Source organism: Engraulis encrasicolus, chromosome 14 (genome assembly GCF_034702125.1).
Source record: "Engraulis encrasicolus isolate BLACKSEA-1 chromosome 14, IST_EnEncr_1.0, whole genome shotgun sequence".
In the NCBI taxonomy this organism is placed as follows: Eukaryota; Metazoa; Chordata; class Actinopteri; order Clupeiformes; family Engraulidae; genus Engraulis; species Engraulis encrasicolus.
In genome coordinates, this window is record NC_085870.1 from 30,758,278 (window position 1) to 30,780,777 (window position 22,500).

Genomic DNA, 22,500 nt, shown 5'->3' on the forward strand with positions numbered 1-22,500 from the left:
TATATATAGATAGTTATGTGTAATATTTGATTACGGTCCAGAAATGTTATCTTGTGTCTTCTGGGCTACCATTCAACTTATTCAATCAAGCTGCTAGCTGTATCACATTTCGCCATTACTCTCACGGCTAGCGTACAGAGAATCGTGGTCGAAGAAAAGTGGGGGGCTAAAAAAATTTGACTTTCCCTTGCATTTAGATTATATTTTACCCAGGCTTTAATACTGGTACACTTTTTAGTTGTATTATCTGAGTACTGTATTATCTGAGTTGCACCAGTAATAAAAGGAATTTGAGATGTACTTGTATTTGACTTGTAGCAGTCTTAAGAGTTTAAGGTGTGCCAGTCTAAGAGTGGTTTCAGTTGTAGCAGTTCTTAAAGGGCAATTCCGGCCAGTTTGGATTCATATCCCATCTTGGGTGGACCCAGGGAAAAGGATGAAAGGGGAAACCGTGAGAAATGTTCATGCATGCTGCGCAAAGTTGTTCAATTGCGCTGTTTTCGGTTAAACCCTGGCGCGTCGGGCACGTATTTGACCTGCTTTAAAGCTCCTAGCGTGCATTAAAACCCTTTTGAACGCTTTGGCCGTGGTGTGTGGGTCCATACAAGTCGATCTAGTGGTTCACAGTTCCATTAGGTAGCACAGGTACGATACAACAGGAGTTTTCAAAAGTGGCGCACCTACCTCTTTCAGCTTCCGCCTTCCAACTACGTCCGCAAAATGGTTCGCCAAAGTGATACTTCATAGTAATCCATTTTATTTTTGTCCACCAAAGACGAGCCACAAGAAACATATTCACACGTTTCCATGTCCTGTGTTGTTATTGTCTCGCAGATTCACTTCTCTGTCACTGAACGCAGTTTAGTGACGTCACGGTGTCACATGACTCCTGGAAGGAACGCACATTCGCTCATCCAGTTATTATACAGAAGCGAGAGAGAGAGAGGCGCTGTCGTAATATACTGTTTGATATTTTGAGATGGATCCTTCGTTGGGGTGGTTCAATTGAAGAGTTTGGTGGCCATGGTTATCTTTTTCGAACCAGAATATTTGTTACAGATAAACAATTATTCCTTCCAGGAGTCATGTGACACCGTGACGTCACTAAACTGCGTTCAGTGACAGAGAAGTGAATCTGCGAGACAATAACAACACAGGACATGGAAACGTGTGAATATGTTTCTTGTGGCTCGTCTTTGGTGGACAAAAATAAAATGGATTACTATGAAGTATCACTTTGGTGAACCATTTTGCGGACGTAGTTGGAAGGCGGAAGCTGAAAGAGGTAGGTGCGCCACTTTTGAAAACTCCTGTTGTATCGTACCTGTGCTACCTAATGGAACTGTGAACCACTAGATCGACTTGTATGGACCCACACACCACGGCCAAAGCGTTCAAAAGGGTTTTAATGCACGCTAGGAGCTTTAAAACAGGTCAAATACCTGCCCGACGGGCCAGGGTTTAACCGAAAACAGCGCAATTGAACAACTTTGCGCAGCACGCATGAAAATTTCTCGCGGTTTCCCCTTTCATCCTTTTCCCTGGGTCCACCCAAGATGGGATATGAATCCAAACTGGCCGGAATTGCCCTTTAAAGACTTTTATGTAGACTTTATGTAGCGGTCTTACCTTTGGTATCCATGAGGGTGAAGTAGCGGTTGCTGGAGGCCTCTGGTGCCAGGGTGAAGTAGAAGCGATGGCCAGATTGCGGCTCATCCTTATCGACCACGCTGATGGTGTGAATGATCTACAAAAAACAGCCGTACATACATTACATTACATTACACTTAGCTGATGCTTTTATCCAAAGTGACTTACAGTTATTATTTTTCAGGGTATTGGTTACAGTCCCTGGAGCAATGTGGGGTTAAGTGCCTTCCGCAAGAGCACTTCAGCTATGGATGGAGGTATAGAGAGAGGACAGGTGGGATTCGAACCTACAACCCCCAGATTGAAAGACTAACTCCTTAACCACTTGAACATGGGTTCCCAAAAGGAGGTGAAGGAAAGGAAAGGAAAGGAAAGGAAAGGAAAGGAAAGGAAAGGAAAGGAAAGGAAAGGAAGGGAAAGGAAAGGAAAGGAAAGGAAAGGAAAGGAAAGGAAAGGAAAGGAAAGGAAAGGAAAGGAAAGGAGAAGAGAGGAGAGGAGAGGAGAGGAGAGGAGAGGAGAGGAGAGGAGAGGAGAGAAAATGTGAAGAGAGAATAGAGTAGAGGAGGAGATGAAAGAATAGAGTAGGAACATGAAAAAGGAGGGGACCAGAAAAGAAATGAAGAGAGGGAAAAAAGAGGAACCAGAAAAGACCAGACAAGAAATGAAGACACCGGAAAAGAAATGAAGAGGGAAAAAACGAGGGACAGCCGACAAGAAAAGAATGATTAAGGAACAAAGTCATTGAGGAAAATGGCAACATGCTCATTATGTGCTCATGGTGTCCTTCTGTAACTGCCAGTGCCTGAGAAGGCCCCCTCTCGTCTCACTGATGAATTTAAATTCTTGGCTATAAATCAACGCAGCACAGTCTCTCGTTCGCACACACGCACGTGGGGATCTAAGAGGGTGAGCATGGGTCCCATTTTCAACCGGGGCTTCTGCTCCATGTCACGCTTATTAAATTAGCTGATCATGTAAAACAACAGATGGGTGTGCTTATAAAACGGGAGCTCAGAGGGCTAGGGAGAGAGAGAGAGGGAGAGAGAGAGAGAGAGAGAGAGATGAGAAGAGAGGGGAGAGAGAGAGAGAGGGAGGAGGGAGAGAGGGGGGAGAGAGAGAGAGGAGGGGGGAAGGGGGAGGGAGAGAAAGAGAGAGAGCACTTCAGGCAATCATCTTCAAAAATCCAACTTTCGCTTATTGCTCTTTTCTCATTATATGGTTGTCAATAGGCTCACAGAGAGAATTTATTTCGCTCGTCGGGGAGTCGGAGGAAAATCCAAATTGGAAAATTAGGCAGCCAAAGACATTTCCCCACACTCATCTTTCTCTTTTTTTCATCATTTCCAAGTGGGTGGAGAGCAGTCACATGGACATGCAAATGCCTCTTCCCCCTCACACACACTTACCATACAGTAACTAGACATACACTTACACAATGACACTTAGCCTACACTTACACACACACTTACACACACACACACACACACACACACACACACACACACACACACACACACACACACACACACACACACACACACACACACACACACACACACACACACACACACACCATACAGTAACTAGACACACACTTACACAATGACACTTAAGGTCAGATTAGACTTCTGCAACTGCGCTCGTCAAAACTCGCGTGGGAGTGGCCACGAACCAACATTGTATTCATGCATCTGCGAGTTCTGCGAGGTCCGAGGTCTCGTCGCGAGCCACATTCGAAATTGCGCGATTACTTTCACTACATTGTAAGCACTGCGGTCATTATTAAGCAATGTTGCTTTCTATCCCTGTTAGCTAGGTATTTTCACACAAATTGCAAAGGCAATGCACTGGTATCATTATTTGACATACCCAGTCTGTTTTCACGGGCAGAAAATGCAAGCGTGTAAAGACAGTTGATTCTGCCGATGTGTGTTTACATTCGGTGGAGGAACGGTAGTAAAACTGCAGGCATTGTGCCACGAGTGTTCAACTGATGCATTGTTTGTTATTTAGCTTGTAGCTTCGTGTATTTACACACATTTACACACAAGGCATAACAGAATTCAGCTCTGCTCTCTCAAACTACTGGCATTGTGCTGCCACAAGAACAGAACAAGGAAGTAGCGAGACGACCAATCATAGTGCCGTTTTGTCTGCGTACTCCGCGTCCGTCCGACGGATAGTTAGAATTTTTTCGAGACGCTCGACGACGGGCGCAGAGCCTCTGAGAGGGGGGCGTGGACTCGCACAGACAGAAAACGGACGGACGCAGAGGCTATGCGTCTGAAGCATAAATCTAGCTTTAGCCTACACTTACACTTACACTCTCTCTCTCACACACACACACACACACACACACACACACACACACACACACACACACACACACACACACACACACACACACACACACACACACACACACACACACACTCAAAAAAGAGTGTTTTTTTTTATTTGTACTGTCTATATCTAGTTGCTGCGATCTGTGTTAGTAATGTGATGGGTGTGTTAACAATGTAACGGTTTATGTGTGTGTCTATACAGTTTTGCTGATTTGTTGAGAGGTTGCTGTATTTGTATGAAGAGCTCCGCAACAACAACAGCTGAAATGACAAAAAATAAGCTTTATATGAGATTTTAAATTAGATTTAGATAGCTGTAATATCTAACTGTGCCAGACGACCAAAGCAAACCCTAGGCCTAACCTCGGGAAATAAATGTTTTTGTACTTAAAGTTTTACCAATTATAACAAAATGACAAAGAAAAGCTGTCTGGCTCTTCTTTGACTTAGTCCACTGGCGACCAGCCAATGCACATGGCCTAAACTGCCAAAGACAAGCACAAAGAGTATACATTTACATTCACATCTTTCAATGGCAGATGTTAGAGGATGATTTTCAGTTTCTTGTGCAGTATGATTTCTCCATGAATAGGTCAAAGACACAGGCTACTTCAAAGAGTCAGACTATTTTTTTTTTCCGTGTGATATGCAAATGATGTCTGGCGTGTTGGGTAAAACACTTTATGAGTTACTGAACACCAGTGGGACTTGACAGAGGTATGTTTGCAGCGAGATCGACCAGTCTGTTGTGTCTGGGAGTGAACAACACATGCACACACACACACACACACACACACACACACACACACGCATGCACGCTCACACACACACACACACACACACACACACACACACACACACACACACACACACACACACACACACACACACACACACACACACACACACACACACACACACACACACACACACACACACACACACACACACACAGTGCCACAGAAGAGGTGAGATGGGTAGGCTATAGAGCAGAGCAGAGAGAAACCTGAATACACAGACAATATGCATACACATTCACATATAGTGCACAATGCACTGCAAGCACCCACCAAACAACCCCACAAAAGGTCTATATATGTGTTTCCCCCCAGTGTTAGTGTCCAAGGGAGCTTTCACACAACAGAAGACGCAGTAGACCGCTCACAGTGGCAAGCACATTTCACAATGATTAAAGCCGTGGCTGCTTTGAGAGAGGCAAAGTGCGGGTAGCATCATTGAGGACGTGATTTCCCTGACTGGGCATACGGAGAGGCCCCGGTGGGTAGGTCCCCCTGGGAATATATCAGCCAGCAGTCAGCCAGTTTACAAGGGGACTTTAATATATTTTGTCTTCACTACTTTCTCAAACCTCAGAGTGTTTTGTTTGAACAGCAAAAAGCAGTTCAAACCTGTTATTTCCTGAACTGTCGCTTTCTTTGTCCCATCTTTACCCCTCCCTCGCTCTTGCTCTGTCTCTCTCTCTCTCTCTCTCTCTATCTCTCTCTCGCCTCATTCTTTCTATCTCCCATTCTTCAGTGGTTTACAGAGACACGGCCAGACGTTCAGAACTGGAATGAGTGTTCTTTTCTTATCTACCGGGAGCTCTCAACCACTCTCCACATTCGTTCTCAGCTCGCACAGTTAACGTTTTCATCCCAGCTTTTACAAGTCAGTCAAACAATCACTAAAGCACATATTCACATCTTACACTATAACGCCAGACTCTAATAATCCTCTATCATCTGCAATATCTGCTTTGGCGGTGGGCTGAGGAGTATATTACATTCAGCAGGCCGCGAACGTCAGTCGATCTGTCAGTGGATCTCCCAGCTAGTCACCTTGCAGATGAGCAGTCTTTTGTCAGTCTGACACAGCCGATGTCAGAGAGATTGATGGATGGCAGGGGCGGTAGAAGAAATACAAAAAAATAGAAATAAAAAATGGGTCAGAAACTGACACGTAGACTTCCACAAGTGGGTGTACATGTGGGTAATATTTTGCTTAAATAATGTAAGAGTGTATGCTGGGTTTCAGCAAGTGCTGTTTGACATTCCAGTGTAAAATATGTCAGGCGTGCGCCGTCATTGCTCTAACCTAATTTCAATCTCTTCCCACTTGCGACAAAAGGCAGAACTAATGGAGATGGCATCTTTTCTTCATTCTCTCCTTTCTTTTTGCTTCATATCCTAAGAAAAGACATGAGGTATCCTGTTGCTTTGATTGCTTGCACCAAGTAGGCAGAGTGTTTCATTTTTTGATATGGTGTCATGAATGTTAACGCAGTGCAATTGCCTGTGTCTACAGACAGGCCGCCGCTATCCTCAAATTATTCCTCTCAGCAAAGCATTCTGAGCCAATTTAAAGATCAATTCTCAGGTGGCAGTCTGTCAGAGACAGATTGCGTGGGGACCAAGAGCAAATTCTCACTCTTGTCTTTCCTGTAAAACAGCAAATGTATTTAAAAGTTCAGCACAAGATTTAGACTTTTTGATTCTCTTCTCTCTCTCTCTCTCTCTCTCTCTCTCTCTCTCTCTCTCTCTCTTTCTCTCTCTCTCTCTCTCTCTCTCTCTCTCTCTCTCTCTCTCTCTCTCTCTTCTCTCTCTCTCTCTCTCTTTATCTTTGTTTCACATTTCATCTCTGCTCAGAGCGCAAACAACCAGACAGGGGGCATAGTGATGCCAGACACCTGCGGAGCGTATTCCCTATCTCATCCCCCCACCCCACCCCACAACACCCCACCCCATCCCATCACCACCACCCCACCTCATCCCCGCCCGGCACCCCCCATTCGCCCGCCTCGGCGCATTCATTTAATCCAGCCAGTAAACAATGACATGAGTACTCTCTGCAAACAACGTTGGCATTGTTTCCCCCTGTTGTGACACTTTGAACTAACAGTCTCCCGTATGGTTAGGTTGGCAGACAACATAATGTAATAAATAAAGAAAAGAATGATGAGAAAAAAAAACTGAAAACAATAGCGGCAAAGCTTAGAAAGAGACCAATATATTTCATTATTTAGACAAATGAATGTTCATTGTTCAAGAAGAATTTTGAAAAATAACAACACGCCGTGTCAAGGACAACAGAAAGGGGTGATGGGAGATCTTCTGCATTGTCTGCAATCCCTATAGATTCCAGTCTGCGTAGGGTAGTGTGGAAGAAAGAGAAAGGAAGAAACAAAGGAAAAAAAGACAGAGAAAAGGAAAGAGAGAAATATATACACAGATAAAGAGCGAGAGAGAGAGAGAGAGAGAGAAAGAGAGAGTAAGGAGGATAGAGCGAGCAAGAGAAAGAAACAGAGACTGCTTTTTGTGTGTGCGTGCGTGCATGTGTGTGTGCGTGTACAGTAACTGTGTGGGAGTTTATTGACTAACAATGCAACTCCCTCAAGCACAATCACCTAATTAAATAGCTATCTGGATGCTCTCCTCGCTGACCTGTGAGCTTCAGAGGTGCCTGGAAAGCGGGAGAGGAAGCCTATCCCATGTCCTGGAGGCTCTTTCTAGACCAAAGGGCCTCGCCGGCTGTGTGTGTGTGTGTGTGTGCGTGCGTGTGTGTGTGTGTGTGTGCGTGTGCGTGTGCGTGTGTGTGTGTGCCTGTGTGTGCCTGTGTGTGTGTGTGGCCTCGTCACATTCTCTGCAGTGCTCTGGTGTGTTGAGTGCTCTACACTCTGCCCAGTCACATTCATGGAATAAGAAGGATTACTGCTCTGGGGTTTGTTTCACGAAAGCGTAGTTGCTAACCTGTTAGCAACTTGGGAAGTTGCCAATGGGAAATTGCATTGCAAACAACAAAGTAGCTAACATAGTTAACAACTATTGTTTCAAGAAATGCACCCCTGAACTGTACTGTGGGACCAAACTTAAGGGTGAAAAAACCCCCCTGAAAAAAACAAGCGTGTGGCTTTACAGCTTTCCACTAAAGGTGTGCAGTACAAGTGTGATTCCATACAGCAAAACAGGCAATTTGATCTGTATTTGATATAAGCAATGGATTTATGTATCTGGGGGATGAGCGATATTGCTCACAATAATCAGACAGGGATTTATTATGAGAACTGTTTTAACTCAGATATGACGTGCGTGCGTGCGTGTGTGTGTGTGTGTGTGTGTGTGTGTGTGTGTGTGTGTGTGTGTGTGTGTGTGTGTGTGTGTGTGTGTGTGTGTGTGTGTGCGTGCGTGCGTGCATGTGCCTGTTTGCTTGTGTTTGCCTGTGTGTGTCTCTGTGTGTGTGTGTGTATGTATGCCTTTCTATACAGTATGTTTCTGCATGCATACAGTATATGTCTGTGTGCGCATGAGTGCCTGTGGGTCGGCATGTCGGCAAGTGTGTATGTTTGTGCATGCATACGTGTGTGCCTGTAGAGTGGGTGTGTCAGTCTGTCGAGGAGTTTCTCTCCCTTCACCTTATTGCTCTAGCGTTGTGGTGTGTGTGTGTGCGTGTGCGTGTGCGTGTGTGTGTGTGCGCTAGGGTGGCCATCGGCCCGTTTTTACGACCTGTTCACGACGTCCGTGTGTCCCTCTCTTTGTCTTTCCTTTCCTCCTAGCCTTTTGCTTATGGCCTCGAGATGCGAGGCAACGTCATTGACGCAAACTAGACCTTGACAGTCGGTCGCGTTTCCAATATCTGCGGCCGCCATGTTACTCCAGATGTAACCCCAGACATCGCACAGCGAATTAACTGTATTGCTGTCTCCTTATGTCGGGGAAATGTCCGTGCAATAGCCCTATATGAAGTTCATTAACTGACTGTATGAAAGTTAAATAGGCCTATTATTGTCTACTGTCTGTTTCCTTTTTTTTCATGCACTGGTGGCAACGCATAGTGCAACTAAGTTTGCCCGCTAAATGTCCTTACAACGATACGAGGGCTCTCACAACTTTACAAACAGGGCAAAGAAACGTCTTTCTGCACGGGCGCTGTCTGTATTTTGAGCTCGTGTTGTTGGTTATCCAGCGTCTGCATGAAAAAAAAGGTTGACAGAAGCGGTTTGCCTCCCTTAAAACACCGCTGATAAACACACTTCTGACCAACTTTGAGTAAAGTAAATCAAATTAATTGTTGGCTATTAGGCCTACTGCATGACTATCCAAAATACATTTTGAAAAGATTATGAAATAGCCTACATGGACAACAACGGAAGGATTTGTCTATCGTAACCTGCCATCTCTGATACAATATTAAGTTAGTGGTACTGATGACTCCTTTATTGGAGTGAGGTAATGAAATGCGAAAATCATTCCCCAAAAAATATTGTTTTACAAGTAAAACTGTTGTTGGCAGCTGAGTTAGTCTGAGGTAAGATGGCAGCGCTGTTCCCTGATTTCTGCCTACAGTTTAGAATGCCAACTTCACTGTTTTCTCCACGGAGGCGGGGATTCGGCAAGTCGAAGCAATGGGTGCGGCGCGAGGACGCTAGGATAGAAAGTTAAGGGGCGGGGTTGTCCGGCCGAAGTCCGGACAGCTGGTCACCCTAGTGTGTGTGTGTGTGTGTGTGCCAGTGCTTGACACTGGCACAAGCCAACCGTCCAAATGCTGGTAAAACTTGGCAGTGGCTAATAATGCTTTCATTGTCACTAGCCAATTTGGCTGGCAGCTTAGTCCTTGGTGTGACATACGCCCCTTCTGTATCAATTGTTTGCATTTAAGTTCACGAAAAAGCTCAGTAACTCAATTTCTATTTGCTTGATATACCTCCATGTAGAAAGCTATACACTCATCTTGCTTTAGCACCTCATCTTCTGAGGTTAGACGTACACTATCATGATATTTATTTATTTATTTATTTAACTATATAAAATTGGTGGCTAGTGGCATACCTGAATGACCAGTGACTCGGGAAAACCACTAGCCACAGAGGCCGGTGGGTGAAAAAGTTAATGTCAAGCCCTGGTGTGTGTGTGTGTGAGAATGTGCGCGTGCGTGCGTGCGTGCGTGCGTGCGTGCGTGCATGTGCATGTGCCTGTGTGCGTGTGTTTGCCTGTGTGTGTGTGTCTATCTATCTGCCTGTCCTCCTGCATGTACATTGCATGTGTATGTATCATAGTACCAGAGCGTTGAGGATGCGGAGTGCATTTGCAAGTGCACCGCAGGCCTCTGCGGCGGCTTAGCATTACTCATCCGCCCGTGCCTGTCCCAAGGGAGGACTAGAACCCTTGCGATCTGTCACGCAGGCCCATGCAGCGCCCGTTTGATATCTTCTGTCAAGTTGACAGGCCTACTTGTCCCCGGGACATTCTTAGTATTTTGCCTCTTCCGCCCGCCCGGGCCTCTTCTTTTCTCGCTCCCGCGCACATGGGTAGTGTATGATATCTGTCGTTTTGTATTTAATCAGACAAATATCCAAAATACCACCAGGGACGCAGGCAGCCAGACAGACAGGAGTGCTGCACTGTCAAAGATGTTTCGTCCGTCAATCACACCCAGGCTGGTGAAGGACAAGAGCAAGGCTGGGACGGGGAGAGATGGGGATAAAGGGGATGAGAGAGAGAGAGAGAGAGAGAGAGAGAGAGAGAGAGAGAGAGAGAGAGAGAGAGAGAGAGAGAGAGAGAGAGAGAGAGAGAGAGAGATAGGGAGAGAGACAGAGAGAGGGAGGGAGAGAGAGAATGTAAGGGGAATGAGAGGCACAAGGACAGGCCAGAGAGAAGAGAGAGTGAATGAGAACTTCAGAGAGGGAGAAAAATGGCAGGGTGAGAGTGACATGGGCAAGAGGGGGAGAAAAGAGAAAGAAAATGAGAGTTTGAGAGAGAGAGAGAGAGAGAGAGAGAGAGAGAGAGAGAGAGAGAGAGAGAGAGAGAGCATGTAACAGCCTGTATGTGCGTCAGGCTGACGTGGGCTTTGAATGGCACTGACTGAAAGCATCACATGAATACACAGGTCAGAAAATCCTACGTGATACAAGCATTGTGCCACTTTCTTTCCTCCCTTTTTTCCTTTTTCCCCTTTATCTTGCCAGTGGCCTTTGGCTGATTGTGAAGAGGAGGCGTGCGGATCACTAAAGGGTGACTAATAATGCCATTAATTCTGACTGCCCTCCCCCAAAAAAAGGCCCTTGATTGAGGGAGGACCCCCGCCTGTGCCACGCTTTGTGCCCGTCACCATGAGATCGCGAGAGGACAAGCCATCAGTCTCTTTATCTCTGACCTCACCCAAAGGAAGGGCACCGCCGGAATCAGACACTCGGAATGCAAAAGACTTTTTTCTCCCTCCCTCTCTTTCTCTCTATTTCTGAGCGTTTGGTTGAGATCATTCAAATTTTTTTGCATTTTGCACTCTTTTCCTTTTTTCCTTTCCTTTTGCTTTTCTTTCTCTTTCTTTCTTTCTTTCTTTCTTTCTTTCTTTCTTTCTTTCTTTCTTTCTTTCTTTCTTCCTTTCTTTCTTTCTTTCTCCTGTTAGCCCTTCCTGTTGTTTGTCTTATTGTGCTTCTCTCTTTCTGCCTGTTTTTTTCCTCTTTTCTTACTTATTCTCTTTCTTTTTGTCTGTCTGTCTTCCTTTCTTGGCTCCTCATTTCTCCGTTTGCCACGTTTGCACCCCCGTCTGAGGAAGTGTGTCCCAGATGAAAAGCAGCTTATCCGGTGTCGCTTAAGTCCTTTATTTGTGTCCCCAGCCATACCCCCTACTTCCACCCCCCCACTTCCCTCCTTATTCCCCAGATTTGTTCCTCCTTTAAACACAAACAAATATGCTGTGTTGTCATCCTTCAAATGGGATCAAACTCCATGCATTTAAAGGCTTTGGCTAATCTGATTTCACTGTCCCGTCATCAGACCTGAGCTGTGAGGCGGTGCACATTGAGGGGATGAGCGCCCGCTAACGCTACAGCGTGCACAGTGCCAAGCCGAAATGACTTAGAGCTGTCTAATTGGGCTTATACCGCGGACGCCGCCTTGTGTAGCCGCCGTCTTAAATGACTCCACACCCCACTGATTAGAAATGTGCCCCAGTGCGCCTCGCGAAGGTCGACAGACCAGCGGCACAAGACGACGTGTATGAAAAAGAAACTCATGCACTGTGTCAACAGCGCCATTAAGAAGGTGCAAGGATGTTTGGCAAGGTCTTCTTGTTAAAAGTTCTTAACAAACTTTCCAAACAGACGCCCTGGTTTTTTTTCATTTCCAGGACATTGTTAGTTTTCAAAAACCCCATTCAGAGGCATTTGAAATTCAATGGACTGTACTTTGCTGAAGGACACAGGAGTTCCCTGACCCCCCTTTATTTTCAGGAAATAACTCCCAACCAACTCCTTTTTATATCTGACAAGATAACAATCATCCCACAGAAACGCAACATAAAGCACACACACACACACACACACACACACACACACACACACACACACACACACACACACACACACACACACACACACACACACACACACACACACACACACACACACACACACACACACACAAATACACAGTTCCCATAATACCCTCTCTTGGCTCCAGTGCTAGCACCATGCTGTATATGAGCCAAGCCAGAGATGGCCACTACAGTATAGGCTATGCAGCCTGAACACCAGGTGTAGGAGGGATGGAGGTAATTACATTTTTTTTCTTTCCTCAGGAGTCTGTTTTCTACTCACATTACCACCTTGATTAATTATGTACCTGAGAATAGAAAAATGTATGCTCACTGGCTTTCAACACCACCACAACCTCCCTAACAACCTTCGTCTATCTCTCTCTCCTCTCTCTCTGCTGCCTCTCTCTTCCTTTCTATTTCTCTATCCCTTTCTCTTTCTCTCTGTGCTTTTCTGTCTGTCTGTCTGTCTCTCCCTTTCTCTTTCTCTTTCTCTTCCTCTCCCTTTCTCTTTCTCTTCCTCTCTCTGTCTGTCTGCCTGTCTGTCTATATCTCTGTCTGTCTCTCTCTCTCTCTCCCTTTCTTTCCTTGGTTGCCTTCATCCAATTCAGTGTACAAATAGTGGGCTTCAGGGACCGACCGGGCTAACACCTCCACAATGCATGGGCCAGAGCCAGTGGCCCATCATGAGGCCATTATACTTACCTAGTGTAATACGAGCCAGGCGAGCTAGGAAAGAACAAAATACTGCCCCGCATTAATGAAGGGCGATGTATTAAATTAACCTATCAGTATATTGCAGGATGCTATGCCCTTTAGGCTACAAAGGAAGGCCTTTTTTCATTATTCACTTTAAATACACTAATGGACAGGACACCCCGCCCCCCCCACACACACACACACACACACACACACACACACACACACACACACACACACACACACACACACACACACACACACACACACACACACACACACACACACACACACACACACACACACACACACACACACACACACACACACACACACACACACACCCCACATATACACCTTTATCTTTTCTTGCTTTAAAGAGGATGCCTGTCTTTGTGAATGCTCGTGTGCAGTGAAGCAATATTTTGTAAGCTATGTGATGGCTGTTTTGGGATGTCATAGCTTAACAGCAAATACGGAATATTTAGCAGACACTATAAAGGCTGTTCAATAAATACTGTATGAGTCATAATGTTGCCGTATTTTTCAAAATGATGTAAAAGTAAGCAATCTTGTTAGCTTTGTTGTAGCTTTATAGTGGCAATTGCGACTTTCAAGCACATATAGAACATTCAGAATCAGAATCGGCAATCAGAAATATGTTGTTTGTGAACGGCACTGTCATACGGATGACACATTTTTTATTTTCTTTGTATTTCTACTATAGACAACACAAACTCCACCAAGGTCACGGGAGTGCTCAAAACTCTGGTGAATAAATGACAAAGCAGCCAGTCCTTGATCCACTTCTTGGGTGTTCAATCTTCACTCCACATAAAAATGATGCTTTTGAAGAGAACGTTGAAGAAAAATAGGTGAGAATTTTCTTGCTATTTTGTTCAATACAAAAGAAAACAAACATGTTTTGTGTTGACATGAAATGTATGTCAACACCTTTCCCAATCCCAACATCTTTTCAGTCGGCATTAAGGGGAGGTTCAAACCTTAACAATGTAGGGCCAGAACATTTTTTTTCTCCTCATTTTTCCTCCACTTAACCTAGGTCAGTGGAAACTGCAAATAAGAAAGAGTGCTCTACCTTAAATAAGGGAAATGGTCCTATGCATTCTGTACATGGAGTGCTCCAATGTTTTCTTGATTTCCATCCCTCATACACTGGCGATGCCAAGAGCCAATTGGAGGGTGGATGGAGAGGGGGAGGATTTCTATTTAATGGCAGCCTGTAGTGGTGATTATGGGGAGAGGGTTCATAGGGGGGGGGGCAGAGACAGACAGGAAAGGGAGGAGAATAGAGAGAAGAAGAGGAAGAGGTGGAGGAAGAGAACGAGAGGGCAGATGAGAAAGAGGAGGAAGAGAGGACAGGGAGAAAAAGAAGAAGATAAAGAGGAGGAGGAGGAAGGAGGGGGATGTGGCTGAGGAGGAATAGGAAGAGGAGGAAGGGGAAGAGGAGAAGAAAGAGAAAAGGTGGAGAGGGAGAAGGAGGAGGAGGAGGAGGAGTAAGAGAAAGAGAAGGCAGAGGAGGACTGGAAAAAGGAGGAGGAGGAAGAGTAATAGGAAGAAGAGGAGAAGGAGGAGGAGGAGGAGAATTAGGAGAAGGGAAAGGAGGAGTACAAGGAGGAGGTGAAGAGGAGGAGAAGGAGTAAGAGGAGAGGAGGAGTAAGAGGAGAGGAGGAGTAAGATGAGGAGGAGGAGGAGGAGGAGGAGGAGGAGGAGGAGGAGGAGGAGGAGGAAGAGGAGGTGTGCTTGCATGGCGAGCCGTTAAATGTATTGGGATTCAGAAGAGGCCTCAACTTCATTAGAGCGCTCCGTGTGGGAGTGTAGCCCTGGCGAGGAGTTGAATCTTTTCATTTTGTTTTTGCATATCATGCTTGGTTGCAAAATACGCCGAGCGCTCTTGACTGGAGATGGAAGTAAATGAAACGGCATAATCACTCAGCGCTCATCGCCTCTCCTCTTCACACTCCAAATCCTTGCTGGCTGGGACGTCGCTCTCAAATCTGAAGGAAGCACCTAGACACCATAAAAACATCTTCTAGCCCATAGAAACAGATAAAAGGGACAATACGTCCTTTGGTGAGCTATTGGGCTTTCATAGAAAATGGACAATGAGCATATGAGTGCCACATACTATGTGTGCTCAGAGAGACCAGATCTATCTTCATGGCACTTGAAAAGCCATGATTTGACAGCACTGTTCCATGAATTATCACAATTGACTGTGTCACTTCAGAACAGCTGACATATTGCACATTTTCTTGCTCATCCACTCGTTCATTGCACAAAATGTCTCTGTATTCACAGAATGCATTTATTTAGGGCCGTACAACAAAGCATTAGCCAGTGAACCAAAACATGAATCCTACAGCAATGCCTGCTACTGTGTGGGGAAAAAAACGAGTTTATAAATTGCCTTTGGAAGAAAATGTCAGACAGATCATTTTTTTCAATTGAAAAGAGTTCAAGCTGGGGGCCAAAGAAAATAATGAAACAATTCTGACAAGAAAGGAAAGCAATTGGCTTTGTACTAAAACTGACACAAACTGATTGTTCTGCATTGCCTTTGAGCAGTATGGTAGGTTCTCCAATCCCACTTTACAGCACCGCTTTGCAGCAGTGGCAGAGAGGAGAGGGACTTGGCTATCCAGGAACCAACTGAATTCAATCAGTTCTATGAAAGTATCCTCTAGATAAGCTCTAGGTAAGAGGGTAAATGGTTCCGTTGTGCAGAATACATACTGTAATTGAGTTTTTGGACCTGATAGAACCTATTGCTTTGTTTTTGCTTTTTTGTTGGTTTTTTTTTTTTTTTTGGGGGGGGGGGGGGGGTTATGCCTTTTTACTGTGACATGACAGTTACAGAGGGACAGGAAATGAGCGGGGAGAGAGAGACGGGGAAGGATCGGCAAATGACCTAGGCAAGAAACGAACCCGGGTCGCCGCTGTAGCAACCTAGTGCCCCACCGCTAGGCCAGGGCCAGAACCTATTGCTTTTAAACCTATTGCTATTAAAGGGTGGCTGCTACCTGTACTTTTCATTAACGTATTGTATACATAGGTTTTTTTGTTTACAAACATTGATGTTGTGAGGAGGGGCAAGATACTGGAAGCCAACCACGTGAGCTAATTTTTTGACCGACAGTGCTTTCCAACAATCAGAGGTTGAACAGTGAGGAACCACGGTTGCAGCCACGTGTAGGACCATACACATGGGGCAGCCATAACGATGGAGCCTAAGGGCCACCGTGTATGGGCAATAGGCATGGTACCACCATATCTTCAGTTCATTCAAACCTATATGACCTTCCAGTCAGAGGTCCTTTACCCAACATTACACACCCAACCGCCCACACACACGCACACACACACACACACACACACACACACACACACACACACACACACACACACACACACACACACACATGGTTCGCCTACCTGGTCAGGTTTGGCATCTTCACAGATGGAGGCCTCAAAGGGGGTTGCCAGCTCTGGAGGATTGTCGTTGACATCCAGGATCCGAATGCTCACAGCAGACTGGTTAGCTCGAGCAGGGTTGTCTGGAAGAGAGAATGAATACTGTGAACACACTGCATCACACTCACGATTAAACTTTGCCCTGAGGAAGGTCTCCTTAGAAGGATCTAAGCATGCAGATGGTTTGCTGCAAATGTGGGAATATGAATACCATAACTGTGCAACACAAGCAGTGTTATTAGTAGAGATGCACCGGATCCTGATTTTTAGGATCCTGACGGATACCGGATCCACTGCTTAAGATTCTGCTGGATCCGGAACCGGATACCGGATCCTACGAAAGGGTTGAAACACATAGCCTACTCGTACACGTGGGCCCTTTTTATTACATTGGCTCAAACCACTTTTTCAGACTCATTGGCTTACTGCCACACTGCCTGCACTGGGCGCTTCCAAAGTTCTTTCACTCCATGCAGCAATTGGGGTTGTGAAAGACTGACTGAAAAACCTAGGCTAGAGATGCACCAGATCTTGATTTTTAGGTAACTGCCAGATACCGGATCCACTGCTTAAGATCCTGCCGGATCCGGATCCTGTGAAAAACCCTATTACCGCAGAAATACACCTACCGCGACAAGAGCGAGGCAAGCGACGGAAGTAATTGACTTTGTATTGAGTCACGCGACAAAAGCGATTCTGGAGACTAGAGCGATTTGCGCGACGAGCGTGACAGTTTGAAGTTGAAATCCTTTCAACTTTCTATGACACGGTTCGGCGATAAGCCGCGACAGCCAATGACTGTATAGAGGTCAGTGACCACAGCCAATGGGAATGCTTGAATGCTTTGCCTTCTGCCTGTACGGACATACTCTAGTCTCCTCAATCGCTCATATCGCTTGCTGCTGCACTCTGTCGCTTGAATCGCATCGCGCCTGGTCCGGATCCGGAACCGGATCTTGGATCCTGTGCATCTCTAGTTATTAGTCTGAACTGAAAGGAAACATCTGGAAGAATTTTTAAAAATCGCTGTACTGTACAGTAGAGAATAAGATAAAAAATAACGGGAACTTACATGTACTGAAAATGTGAATTGTGCAGTACTATACAGTCCTACAGTATGAAGAGTTCAAAGTTGGACGTTCTCAAGATTTTTTGAACAAACGCCCCTTCACCTTACTATAAGCCTTCCAACGCCCCCTTGACATCATCATAAACCTGTCAATGACCCCTGGCCTTAGTATTTAAAGATAAAATAGACTAATGTCCCCCCATTGGCAACTGAGCAGCCCCCTGACATGTGCCCTTGTCAATGTCCCTTAGGGCTCCATAAAGGCCCCTGGTGGGCTGTAGAGCCCCAGTTGAGAAACACTACTTCAGACAATCTGCTTGACTAATATGGGGACCTTTTGCAAAACGTTTTTTTCATGAATTTGCCAAGCAGGTTGTTCCTATCTAAAATATGAGTTATTTGTCACGAACACATGTTCTCCACAATCAATTCAGCCACTCCATTCAGGTAATCACAAAATCATTTGACAACCTTGGGCGAGGCCTGGGATTTGTAATGACAATGGCATGTGTCGAGTAATACTTCTTCAACTGAAAGACTTAAAAAAAAATGTAAATCTTTATCTGTGAGTCAGGAGAAGTGACTTTAAAGTGAATCACTCTGCTGTTACAGTCGATCAATGCAATGGATCAAGCGAAACAGAACAACCACCAGAACAGCTTGTACTTTCTAATTGATCTGCAAGATCCCTATAGGAATCACCTGTTGATGTGCATTACCATCAACAAGTAGGAAAATAAGTGGCATTTAAAAGCAATCAGCATCTGTTATAGGCTGAACTGCTGCTTCATTTCAAGACAGACATTTCCAAATCAACACAGATTTCTGTAGTAAACTTGACAAATTAATATTCCAGTTTTTATTGCCAGTCCTCAATCCGGGGATTTTATCACGACTAATCTAACTTAACATAAGGCTTGTGTTATCATGTGGCATTTTTTTCAACCATTGATTTAATGTACACAGTATTAGCTACACATACTGTATATGTTTATCTATGCCATGGTTATTCACATAATTTCTCTTTGTACGGTGAACAGCAGTGTACAAAACACATAATTGGGTACTGTATGTCAGTTCATGAACTTGATCCTTGATCCTTCAGTCACAAAGTCAACGTAAGCGTGTCATAAACATGCCAAATGACCTGAACAATGAACGTTTCAACTGGCATGACAGTATTTTGCTACTATAGTCTATGGAATAACAGGACTCAAAACAGTGAAGGCAATGACAACTGATTGGAATGCAGATCAGACTGTTATGGAAACCAATAGGTCTTCCTGGCCAAAGAGTGAAATTTCCATAGTCCATATGGACAACACGCACACCTATGTGGCACTATAACTGCTCAGTCAGTGGAACGCAATATTTCAAGACATATTTTTACAGCTTTACAGTATGTACGCTACCAGGACATTTGCATGACTGCCAAATGCTGTTGAATGAATTAATTTCAGCATTCCATTTTCAAATCAAGCTTTCATATAATATAATATGTGCATGCTAATTTTAATGACTTGAGTACACCACTGGGATTACGCTTTGTAATGTAAATATAAATTCAATCAAGTAATAATAGCATGCAATTTTATTTGATCATGGTAATGCTGATATTTAAAAGGCCAGATTTGAGGCACACATTCGTCCTGAGAAGTTCTCTGGGAGGCATATGTGAAAAGGGGGGTGGAGGGGGGGGGGGGGGGGGGGGGTGGAGGGGGGTGGGGGGTTGGGTGCATTAAGCAATCTAAGCCCCCACTCCAAATTAGGTCCACCCAGAGTAATTACGGACCTCGCCGGAGAGCCAACTTATCCTGCCAATTCATTTTCATTTCTGGATATTTAATTATGGCAGATATGTTTTAATTGGCATCAGGCGACTCGCTAAGCGCATGTTATGAAATATTTTCTATTTTTATTTGTAATGGAGATTAATCTTTACACTCTTTGTGGTGAATAAGAATGACCGTAATTATGAAAACTGAATGTTTGAATTCATTTGCCGATAAACTTTTGGGACAATGATGATGTATTGTATAGGAAAATAATAGGTGATGCTATCTGATGTTGCATATTACGTTCTACGGGTACACTGCACACCAATAACTGCATCAACTCAGACAAAAAGGGGTGCTTATCATTTCTTCATTTTTTGACTCTTCCTTCCCTCTATCCTCCATCCATTCCAATCCCCTGGTTCAGTTAATAGGAAACAGGAGATAAAAATGATTGGAGGACATAGAGCAGTGAGGAAGGATGACAAAGGAAGCGTATTCAACATATCCATTTTAAGCAATACATTTAATTCAACGGCAAATGTTTCTATTTCTCAGCACTTCATCCACTGATTATCCTATGAGTGGATCTCTACAGGAGGAGGAAAAACCACCAGCAGACGGGCAGCAAATCGATTTCGATATCAATCACAGAATGGGGGGGGGGGGGGCACAGAACACTGTGGCCTGAAGGGGAAAAGCAGATAACTCACTCCCAAGGAAAGTTGATCTGGGGCTAAATTTATCTTAGATGTTACTGTCCTTGATATTAAGACAAGGGATTAACCCGATTACTGGGAAGTAGAGCATCTGTCGTGTGCTCACCAGATGTTGCAGGGCCACATATCTTCGCGGCACATTACAGCTGTGACAATGTATTTTATATCGTATTTTTATTTATATATATTTTTTTTCGTTGTTGGTGTAGCTCTATCTGCGGCACGGGCTGTGGAGACGTGGTGATAAACTGATAAACAAAGCGGGAGGGAGGGAGGAGGTGCATGTGTGCGGCCGGTATGACGAGAGACACAATACTGAACACGCCAAACGTCTGTGTGAATCGCGAGCGCCTCAGGGGGTTATGTAATCATGTTTAGGCAGAGCAGAAATGAAGTCTCCTAGTCAGATTTACCCATGATTCTCCTCATGTCACTAACGCTTTCACAACAGCAGAGTCAGTGGCCCTTCCATGTACAGAGGCCAACATGGAGAGAGAGAGAGAGAGAGAGAGAGAGAGAGAGAGAGAGAGAGAGAGAGAGAGAGAGAGAGAGAGAGAGAGAGAGAGAGAGAGAGAGAGACAGAGAGACACAGAGACACAGAGACAGAGAGACAGAGAGACGGAGAGACCAGATCAAGTCAAATCAAATCACAACAGACACGGGGATGTACTACAATTTCAAGACACACAGACTGAGTGTACGTGGATGTGAGAGGTGTTTCAGGAAATGTCAAGTTCAAAGCCAAGTCATAATAGCACACTGGCTCTGGGAAAAAGAGGCCTCATGTTTGATTTGGCTTCATACCGAGACATTATGTTACATTAATCAGCTGTTTCATTCAAGGCCTGGTACCATGTCGTCATGGCGGGTGGCTTTAACACTGCCTTTGTGCACCCAGGGACGCCTGGCGAAAGGTTTTATTTTGTGTGCCACCGTGTCATTTTCACAGCTACCCTTGCTCATGTGTCGGCTGAGGGGGGGGCCCGGTCATGTGCCCAGAAGCTGCTATTACAGGCACGGGCACATTTACTCGCTCGGTGCCTTTTCACTGTATAAATGTTGGCTTCCGCGGCGCAAAACCCGGCGGCCACAGCAGCCAAAAGGCATTTCACTGAAGCGTTCTAATGGATCGCCATCCTCTGTTGGCGTTGGCAAAAGGTGCTAGAAAGACACAGTGTCAGCCAATGCTGTTGTTCTCCTCATACTTAACAACATGGGTGCAATTATGCAGGACCCCGTTTCTCGATAGTGCTGTTGCTAACCAATTAGCAACTTTGTAAGTTGCCAATGTGAAATTGCATTACAACCACGTAAGTTGCCAACTTAGTTAGCAACGACACTGTCGAGAAACGCACCTCAGGTTCACTCTGCAGTTGTTTTGTTGTTGTTTTGTTTTTTTACATTTTGACAACTCTAATCAATTAAAAACAATTACCCAGCAGAGCTTTGTGTGAACAGAATACTGAAACATGCAGGACATTGCACCTATGAGAGGACCTCTCAGGAGAGGCTCTTGAGGTTTGGATGACGAGTACTCGGAAACAGAATAAGAATTTGAGTTGGAATCCCTGAGGTGGTTAAGCAGGGTCGGTCATGTAGTTCTTAAAATGTCAAAGCTAATGCTAATGCAACGCAACGTTTTTTTCCTCCCAGATTATATGACATTACTTAATTAGTTACACTCCCTTAGACTTGGAAGGAAGCCTGAAAATTGAGTCATTTCCCTCCTCTATCCCCCTTATCATTCCATTGCTCGCTTTTAACTATTGTGCTTTTTTTGTAATTGGTCTCGACTGTGGTTAATTAAATTTCTTGACATCACGTCTCCCATCCTAAATGAATGAGCCAATATGCTTCCATTACGCATCAAATTAAAAACACGGCTCCCTTACATCACACTGTTTCAACAAGTTCATTAAAGAAAAAAACGCAGAACAACACAACCTGGCCTGTTTATCGCAAGTTGTGCTCTTTACTTTTGACCCAGATAAAGACCTGAAGCCCTCATCCCACCAGTCTCCTCCATTCTCCACAACACTTTAACTCCCCCCCCCCCCCAAAAAAAAAGCCCCCTCCCCATTGCTATTAGTGCTATTCCCGACCCCCTACCCTTCCCCCAGTTCCCATCTTTAACCTGTCTGTAAAAACAGACTAGGGCCATGGTATCGTAGTCACTATCACAGGGACTCTGAAATTATATGTCATTCTGTCTCTGGTCCAGCCAGATAGGACTCGGCTGCGTCTGAGCAGGGGCTGTCAGCGGGCTGCTCTTCCCAAAGCCCTGTCTGCCTGTCTCTCTCTTTCTCTCCTCCCTGACAGTCTCCCTGTCAGTCTCCCCTACAGTTAGTCTCGCGCTCTCCCTCCGTCTGCACGCAGCACTTTGGGGATTGCCGAGGAAATTTCCACGGAACCATACAACACTGCATTACACTTACTACCGT

At 44.9% G+C, this 22,500-nt stretch overlaps 1 protein-coding gene across 1 annotated transcript in view; it reads right to left on the reverse strand.

Moving 5' to 3' along the window:
• LOC134462389 (cadherin-22-like) overlaps positions 1 to 22,500 on the reverse strand; it is a 107,975-nt gene that overhangs the window by 36,427 nt on the left and 49,048 nt on the right. Inside the window, exons 8-9 of the mRNA XM_063215395.1 lie at positions 16,458 to 16,579; positions 1,630 to 1,747 (exon numbers count right to left, since the gene is read on the reverse strand). Coding sequence (XP_063071465.1) covers positions 1,630 to 1,747; positions 16,458 to 16,579 — 240 coding nt within the window. The remainder of the gene's footprint in view (positions 1 to 1,629; positions 1,748 to 16,457; positions 16,580 to 22,500) is intronic.